The 10,000-nt window shown below is 42.5% G+C and overlaps 1 protein-coding gene across 2 annotated transcripts in view; it reads right to left on the bottom strand.

Moving 5' to 3' along the window:
- tmx3b (thioredoxin related transmembrane protein 3b) overlaps positions 1-10,000 on the bottom strand; it is an 84,620-nt gene that overhangs the window by 64,878 nt on the left and 9,742 nt on the right. For both annotated transcript variants that reach the window (XM_079805954.1, XM_079805955.1), the window contains 2 exons: positions 5,974-6,019; positions 988-1,068 (listed from right to left, as the gene is read on the bottom strand). In XM_079805954.1, the coding sequence (XP_079662080.1) occupies positions 988-1,068; positions 5,974-6,019 (127 nt within the window). The remainder of the gene's footprint in view (positions 1-987; positions 1,069-5,973; positions 6,020-10,000) is intronic.

The following is a 10,000-nucleotide window of genomic DNA, read 5'->3' as shown; positions in this document are numbered from 1 at the left end:
TCAGATTTGTTTCTAGAATTACCGCTGGGTGTGAATTGCGCTCAAAAAACGTTGCCTCTTCTCTGACCGGCTGACATAAACCATACTTTCAATAAACGGGAAACAAATTATATCCAGTTATGAAGTGTTTTCTGTGTGTTGACAAATCTTTCGTGATGTTCTAACAGACGGGATTCACACACAACGCGTCTGCTAATGTCCGATTCGTGAACCAATGACTCCTTTGAACCGAATCATTTTAACGACTGGTTAGAACAACTGAACTGTCTAAAACTGAACTAACGAATCAGTTTATTAATTTACTCAGAACGCATCTGAAATGAGAACACAAGTGTGCTAACCCAATTTAGCAAGAGTGGATAGTAAGAATAATTTTTAATTATCAACAGTATTTCAGCTTATTTCTGTTAACAATGTTTAGTAAAATAAATAGCCTACAGTCATTCAGACTGGAGTGAGGTGAAACCAGAACAAAGTTGTTATTAGCTAGCTGGTCATTTTTATTAAATTGCATATGGCAGAAAATTAGGCTATTTGTTAATTTTGAACGCTACTTTTTTAATATTGATATGATTATATACCAAAACAATTATCAGTAAATAGTGTAAAAACAAAATAAACAAACATTGATGTAAGAGATCATAATATGAGATATCAAAATAAGATGATCAAAATTACTAGCATTTTTTTAATGTATTGTCAGTATTGCGCTCGCAGATCACGTGTGTGTGTGTGTGTGTGTGTGTGTGTGTGTGTGTGTGTGTGTGTGTGTGTGTGTGTGTGTGTGTGTGTGTGTGTGTGTGTGTGTGTGTGTGTCAACCACCACTGAAGACCATTTTTGACCCAGCAAAAATCCTGATTTCCCAACAACAACATTTTGGTCAGTGAATGGCTAGTATGGCTAGCCCTGTATATATTTTAAAACTTTTAGAAGAATTAAAGAAAAGAAAAATAAAATGTTCAAAAGCATCTGTATTCATTTCTCACCCAGCCACTCTGTTGGCGAATTCGATGATATCGTCTTTGGTTCTCGGTCCTTTGTAATTATAGGCCAGCTCGCCCTTCAGCCTGAGAGAGAGAGAGAGAGAGAGAGAGAGAGAGAGAGAGAGAGAGAGAGAGAGAGAGAGAGAGAGAGAGAGAGAGAGAGAGAGAGAGAGAGAGAGAGAGAGAGAGAGAGAGAGAGAGAGAGAGAGAGAGAGAGAGAGAGTTCAAAAAAAACTTTATTACAAATATTAACACACTGTTTAGACAATCAAGTCAAAAACATACTTCTTAACAAAACAAAAATTAAATGAAAAATAATTGAAAAAATAAATAATAAAATTAATAAAAAATAACGGTTAAAATAAAAAAATAAAAATTATAAAAATTATTCCAAGATGGGCGCAAAGACCAAGATATTTTCAATAACCTCACACAAAGCCCCACCGTAACACCAAATCAAGTCAAAAGAAAGAAGATCATCCATAGCTTTGAAATAACGAAAATCAATAAAGATTCTGGATTTGACCGAATTGAAAAAAAAAGCCAATAAATTGTAACTCATGTTCCGTTCAATTTTGTTTTTCCTAGAACCATAGACAGCCATTTTAGCTTGACCTAATAAAAAGTTCAAAAGTTGACATTTAAACCGTTTTCTCTGTGCATATTTAAACCCACAAATAAAAGTAAAATAAAATGTAATTATAGGCCAGCTCGCCCTTCAGCCTGAGAGAGAGAGATGGAGAGAGAGAGAGAGAGAGAGATGGAGAGAGAGAGATTTATCTGATTCAGAAACACATCTTTATTTAAAGTAAGCATCTGTAAGGGATCCTCCATCTCTAGGTGATGTGAAGCTCAGTAATTCTCATTACAGTGGCTAGAACACCTACACCTGATAAAACTGCAGAGTCATGACAGATCTTTCTACCCCTCTGATGTAATATTAATAACAATTCATGTAACAAACAAATAGAAAATATGCCACACTGCTGTTGGTGTGTGTGTGAGATGTTTTAACCCTCCACTGTCCCGCAGATGATGTAATGTGTCCTGAGATATCGCTCCAGCAACTGTTGTGCGTTCAGACGCCATAAAGGAATGTTTTCTATGGCTACAGAAGTACACAAGACTATTCCCGTCGCCTCCAGAGAACATGAAGACTGACAACATCCCAATCCCAGAGACAACACAGATCTGAGTGAGGATGGAGGAGGGTTATGACAGACAGATGCACGCTGAACCCCAATACAAATCATAAAACAACTGAAATGAATAAATCAAATGATAAAGATGAACTTTGATAAGGTTTTCTTGGGGAGAGACTCTGTCCTTCATTAGGCGAATCATTATCCTCGCGGGGAGTTTCATCAACACCTGCCTCCCCTGATCCCACAATCCCACAGGAACATCGAGCTTCACTCCCGACTCCATACGGACGCTCCACTCCCCAAACGTGAAGTTTAGTAATGATGGAAATAAATATAGAGTGAAAAATAACCGGCCTCTGAGATGCAGAACGAGCAGCTGAAGTCCTGGAGAACCAGAGCGACCGCAGAAGAGAGTTCAGGCACAACATTAACACCATCACTGTAATGGGCCAGAACTGATGATTACTTTTGACAAAGAATGAAGTTTTGTGTCTATACCTCAAATCTTCCCACAGCCTCAGCTGCAGTTTGGCAAAATCAAAATGGCGGACAGGAACTTCGGCCAACTATGGCAAAAGTGCCATCTATGATCTCGACTGACCCGACGGATCTATAATGGCCAGTTTCAGCACAACAGGCATTCACCACATCTAAAGAGCCCAGTCAAAGGGTCAGAGGTCATCTCATGAACACTAGGTGGCGCTGTACTGAAACTGAGCAGGCCGCCTCAGGTCATGGTTGTCATCACACACACCAGGGGCCTATACCATGAAGCCAGATATGTTTAAGCTTAGTTTGTGCTAATCCTGGGTTTTAGGTACCATTAAAGTGGTTTGGCTTTTAGCAGTGTTTATCTCCATAGTAACTTACGCTCCACGGCTAACCTGCTCCAGGGCAGGTCATGTTCTGGATAAGAGATCAAACTGAAATTGGACCAATCAGCTGTGAGCAAAGTGACACACCTCTGATGCAATAAAGCCACTCCCCCTTTTTCTTCTCCAAATTAAAGGTCACTACATAGCAAATTGCTATTAAAGACTTAAACCTCTGGCTTTTAACAATGCTTATTTATAATAATAGTAATTTTGAATTATTTAAAAATAATTTATGTAATTATTATACCCTTAATCAATTACACATGTATAATTTTAGTAAATCAATCATTAATATGCATTTTGTTAATATTAAAATAAATAGCCTATATAAAGGTGATACAAATAAGCTTTAAATTCAATAACTAAATCTATAAAAAATTACATGTGAGTTTAAATGTTCAATTCTCTCTATATATCAACTAAACTAACTTCATAACTTTTACTTGCATTGACGTATTAGATTTTTCTTAAAGGGTTAGTTCACCCAAAAATGAAAATTCTGTCATTAATTACTCACCCTCATGTCGTTGGACACCCGTAAGACCTCCGTTCATATTCGGAACACAAATGGAGATATTTTAGTGTAAAGCTGATGCTGAGAAAGGCTTCAATCAGGCCTCCATTGGCATTCAGTACATTTACACTTCCAAGATCCATGAAAGGCACTTAAAACGTCGTTACAAAGTCTATCTCACCACAGTGGCTCTACAATAATCTTACGATGTGACGACAATAGTTTTTGTGCGCAAAAAAAAATCAAAATAACACCTTTATCCAACTTGTTCTCGACTTCCGTGTATGCCTCCACGACGCATGCGCGAGAATATGAGCAGATCCGGCGTTCGGACATATGACCCAGAAGCGATTTGTTTACGAGCAGAGGAAGACGCGCGTGTCTCAGCTGTTGGATTCTACATTGATCGTGCTTTAGGTCTCGGCGTAGTGCTCAAAATGGGGCTTAAGTGTGTATTTCATGGATTCCCGAACACCGGCGCTACGTCATATTCTCGCGCATGCGTCGTGGAGGCACACACGGAAGACAAGAACAAGTTGGATAAAGGTGTTATTTTGATTTTTTTTTGCGCACAAAAACTATTGTCGTCGCATTGTATGATTATTGTAGAGCCACTGTGGTGAGATGGACTTTGTAACGACGTTTTAAGTGCCTTTCATGGATCTTGGAAGTGTCAATGTACTGAATGCCAATGGAGGCCTGTGTGAAGCCTTTCTCAGCATCAGCTTTACACTAAAATATCTTCATTTGTGTTCCGAATATGAACGGAGGTCTGACGGGTGTCCAACGACATGAGGGTGAGGAATTAATGACAGAATTTTCATTTTTGGGTGAACTAACCCTTTAAAGTTGTCCTCTTTTATAGACAGCTCTTTTCTTCTGTGTAAATTTGTTTAAATTCCTAATATTTTCAATCATGTAATATTCTTCAGAAGAGAGAAATGAATCTCGCTGCTTCTCTCGCGAGAAGTGAATCTCAGTGTCACTGATCCACAGCGTGTGATTGGCTGTTCACTGCTGATGTCACAGCTAAACTCCTAAACTCAGGATCAAAGCCTGAGCTGACAGAGAAAGCTGATGATCAGCATCATGGGACCAACAAAGCCTGAATAGATTGGTTTGGTTTAGTCAACTCTAAACTAATCCTGTAAACCTGAGTTTGTTAAACTACCATCATGGAACAGGCCCCAGGTCAGGTCAGAATTCGGGTTGTTGCTGAGGTGAAGCCTCACATGCTCTTCGTCGGATTATTCGAGAGCGAATCAACTTTGACCCCATGTTTTTTGCCGGCACAGTCTGAAGATGATCTGATTCCATTTTTGTGGAAGGAGGAGGAAGAGGAGGAAGAGGAGGAGGAGGAAGAGGAGGAGGAGGAGGAAGAGGAGGAAGAGGAGGAAGAGGAGGAGGAGGAGGAGGAGGAGGAGGAAACACTAACAGACACGAGGGTCAGTGCCCTAATAACACCAACAGCCTGAGCTGCTCACAAAACTAACACAACTGAAGAAAAGCAGTGAGATAAAGTTGACCAGCTTAAGCCACTGTATTTCCCAAACCCACAATATCAACACGAGCCGCTTCTGGAGCTTCATTCAATCAGCGCTTTATAATGAGGAGCACTTTAAAGGGTTAGGGTGAAACACTCATTTTCAGTCAATCTTGAGTGCCTATAGAGTAGTATTGCATCTTTCATATCTCCAAAAAGTCTTTAGTTTTATTATATTTATAAAAGAAAGATACGCTGTACAGAGTCTTTCCGAAAAAAGCTGAGTGGCTGGGGCGTATAGTGTGGGCGGAGCTAAATAATCATGAGTGGGCGGAGCGAAAGAATCATGAGTGGGCAGAGCTAAATATTCATGAGTGGGCGGAGCTAAATAATCATGAGTGGGCGGAGCTAAAGAATCATGAGTGCGTGCAGCTAATGCGTTGAGCTATGCATGTTTACATTGAACAACAATGGAATTGATAGATAAAGACATTTGAAGCCGTTTTACTCACCGCCTGCTACCAACACACAACATGAACCTTAATCTCTGGGATTGCTCCATCTTGCAGCTTTAGACCAGCTACAAATCCGGAGTTGAACTGTACCTTGTTTATAAATCATCATCGCTGAAATTCAGAGAATTTTTGAACACTTGCACAACCCTGTTGCTGCTCCGGAAAAACATGATTGTCTTGTCACACAGACCCATACTCGAAAAAAACTTTCCGAAACTTATGAGAAACCAGGCAGAGAAATGCTCCATTAAAAGTCAAATTTTTTTGTGGAAACTTTGTCGATGTTTAGGATGGGAATCCCCGTCTTTAACAGTGTAAGCTCAGTGTGCAGGAAACAGCATTTCACAGGTTAACGGATCAAGGCTCATGTGATCTCATGTCACGACCCCTTCGAGATCAATCAACGCCACACACAGATATTATAATATTATAAAGTTGATAAAGTTGTCAGACTCACAGTTTAATGGTGGGGTATCCTCGCACGCCAAACTCTGAGGCCATACCTGCATCAACACATCACATGACACATCAGATAACGCCACATCTGGGCTTCTCAGATGATGTGTGTGAACACACTCAACACACTCAACACACTCGGTCATCTCTCAGTGAGTGTGCGTGAACACACTAAACACACTCGGCCATCTCTCAGTGAGTGTGAAGTGTGTTCAGAGCTTTAGCTGAGGGATGATCTCTTCAGTCTCAGTAATGGCAGATCTCAGTCCTGCTGCTCCTTCTTCTGTTGGGTCTATGTGTGCTAACGCTTCAGTTCTTCAGTTCTTGTCTTATTATGAACGGTTTCATTGTTTCCCTAACGCTCACTTATATTATTAATCTTTGCTGTGATATATTGCCATAAAGAACTGAAATCCCCAAAGCTCTAACTCTATTCCTGTTTAATGTCAAGCCCTGTGAGCAGTTTCACCAGCAGAAGCAGATGTGCAGTGTTCCAGCTCTTAAAGGGGCAGTTCTAACATCTGTCATTAATTCCTCGTGTCAAACCCGTCAGACCTTCGTTCATCTTCAGACACAGATGGAGATATTATAGATATAATATAGTGCGCAAAAACACACACACACACACACACACACACACACACACACACACACACACACACACACACACACACACACACACACATACATACATAATGCCTTTATTCATCAATCTCTTCTCTGTGTCAGACTCTTATGGTGCGTTCACACCGGACGCGATTCGCGCAAGTGATTTACATGTTAAGTCAATGCAGAGACGCGAAATGGCATTCTGCGGTGCGATCCGCGCAATTGAGGCAGCGCGAAGGACGCGAATTGAGCGTTTTGAATGCGCAAATCGCTCAAGTTGAAAAATCTGAACTTTGGCGGATATTTCGCACCGCGTTAACCAATCAGGAGCTTGCTCTAGTAGTGACAACGAGGAGAAAATCTGTATATTAATATCTGGTTCAGACAATATGATTATCACTGTGATAACATTAAATGACATGAAACACAACACAGTCTCTTTTTGTTAAATGCAAGTTTATGTTTGATCAATAATACAAAAGTATAAGTAAAAGGTATAATAAGCTACACATGAAATAAAGCAAACAATTCACTCAAACATTCAAAGTCAGTGCTAGTCGGCTAACGTTACAACTGCAACGTACAGTTATAGCCTAAAAATATAAAGTAATGAAACTTCTCTTTGCCCTCAGTCTAAACGATTTGCCAGCGAACAAATTATAGATCCATGAGAGCAAAGATCAGCCGTTACAAGACGAATTATATCTGGAGCCGCCACAGAGACATCAGAGCCAGCGGCAGAAGGACTGGCTGAGGAAAGGCTGATCTCACCGGGTTAATGAGCTGAGCTGATCCACTGGAGCTCACACACACACACACACACACACACACACACACACACACACACACACACCAGATCACATGTTCAAATAGGCACTCTTTATATAAATAAACCACTGATTTGAGCTTTAAACTACTACATTATTGACTGAAAAGTCTTAAAACTACGTTTTGTCACACATTAACAGTAGATTTTAACAAAAAAAGACGTGTAAACACAGCCCATGTCAGTCATTTCTCAACGAGACGAGCCGCTGGCAGAAGCCCCGCCCATGAGGAGAATCACGTCTGTTGTGCAGTGAATGTCACGCGCGAATGAAGCGAGTAAACTCTACATGTACAAGCGTCCACCTTCGCGCGAATCGCGTCCGGTATGAACGCCACATTACACTACTCACTTTATTGGGCTCTTCCCAGAGTCCAGCACTTCCGGGTTCTACAGCAGAACGCCGGCTCACCATTGGCCGAGCACGATCACATGACCACATGCATGAGGTGTGGTGTTTGCATGACTGGCACGGAAGAGAAGAGATTGATGAATAAAGCCGTTATTTGTGTTTGTTTGTGCGCACAAATCTGGGATCATCAGAAATATCTGCATGTGTGTCTGAAGATGAACGAAGGTGTGATGTGTTTGAGTGACAGGAGGAATTAATGACAGGATTTAACCTCTGACCCCATGAGAGCTGGAGCAAAGAAAAACAAACATTTACTCGCATCGCAAAGAGCTCTGATAAAAAAAACGCAATTTGTCTCAATTCTGAATTCTTTTCTCAGAATCGTGAGATAAAAAGACTAGGGCTGGGCAAATAACGCGTTCACACGGGCGATTAACTTTTTCAGTTTAACGCATTAAAAATATTTAACGCAAATAACGCAGCGTCCATTTTTATATCCATTTTTGCCCAGCATTACACGATCACGCTCCTATTCATGTAAATGCTTCCAAGCACGACAAGACACAAGAGAACGCGCTGTGTGTCAATGTCCTGTGTGTGTGTATGTGTGTGTCAGTGTCCTGTCTGTGTGGCTGTGTCTCATGTCAGTTAATCGAGGGACACTGACACACACACACACACACACACACACACACACACACTCGATGCACAGACTCGTGTCAGTCTCCTGCTCACATAGAGTTCTCTTTTGCTCTTGAACAAACAATAACAACAACACAGAGAATGCTGAGTATTCTCATATTAGGAGTCTTAAATTAGTTAAATAACGTCTTAAATGAACTTAACGAGTTGTGAGGAAATGAGATGCGTGGGACAGAGTCAGATCCGCCTCATGTTCGTCAGCGGCCGTTCTTAAAGTGACAGGAGCACTGATGATGCCTGTCATTAAAGTCAGCATGAAACAGAAGTTGAGATCGTCTTTTTCTCCTTATTGTGACGTATATCCGAGTGAAACGGCTTCTGAAATAACCCCGCCCTCACGCCATAACCCCGCCCCTGCGCCATAACCCCGCCCTCACGCCATAACCCCGCCCCTGCGCCATAACCCCGCCCTCGCGCCATAACCCCAGCCCTCGCGCCATAACCCCGCCCCTGCATCATAACCCCGCCCTCACGCCATATCCCCAGCCCTCGCGCCATAACCCCGCCCCTGCGCCATAACCCCCCCTCACGCCATAACCCCGCCCCTGCGCCATAACCCCACCCCTCGCGCCATAACCCCACCCCTCGCGCCATAACCCCGCCCTCGCGCCATAACCCCGCCCCTGCGCCATAACCCCGCCCTCACGCCATAATCCCGCCCCTGCGCCATAACCCCGCCCCTCGCGCCATAACCCCGCCCTCGTGCCATAACCCCGCCCTCACGCCATAACCCCGCCCCTGCGCCATAACCCCGCCCTCACGCCATAACCCCGCCCCTGCGCCATAACCCTGCCCTCACGCCAAAACCCCAGCCCTCGCGCCATAACCCCGCCCCTGCGCCATAACCCCGCCCCTCGCGCCATAACCCCGCCCTCGTGCCATAACCCCGCCCTCACGCCATAACCCCGCCCCTGCGCCATAACCCCGCCCTCACGCCATAACCCCGCCCCTGCGCCATAACCCTGCCCTCACGCCATAACCCCGCCCTCGCGCCATAACCCCGCCCTCACGCCATAACCCCGCCCCTGCGCCATAACCCCGCCCCTGCGCCATAACCCCACCCCTCGCGCCATAACCCCGCCCCTGCGCCATAACCCCGCCCTCACGCCATAGCACATGACCGGGAGAGAAGAGAAGTCGTTTCGAAGGGGGAGGGAAAGTTAAAGTATTTGATTAAAGATTATATGGGTAAATTATTTTATTTTATTTTATGAAGTGCACAGATAAATCAGTTATAGTAAACACTACAATATTAAATATAAAAAAACAAATTGTAAAATTTGATTTCATGCCGCCTTTAAATGTTCATCAAAGAACAACGGGAATAGAGAAAAGTGTAGCTTTAATGATGATTAATCTATATTTCATGTATTATTTATGCAGTTAAGAAAGGTGTTTGATAACTATTAGATTTCTGTATATGTTTAACAGGGAAGGCACAGGTAAAAATAACATTTATTATAATGGGTTTATGTAAAGATTGTTTTAAGTTCACTTAAATTAAAAGTTGTTTTTTTAAAGCTTTATAAATGTTGAGAT

The sequence above is a fragment of the Gobio gobio genome, assembly GCF_949357685.1.
Source record: "Gobio gobio genome assembly, chromosome: 23".
NCBI classification, from domain to species: Eukaryota; Metazoa; Chordata; class Actinopteri; order Cypriniformes; family Gobionidae; genus Gobio; species Gobio gobio.
Note: the sequence above shows the minus strand (reverse complement) of the source record. Positions and strands in the feature narration are given on the sequence as shown.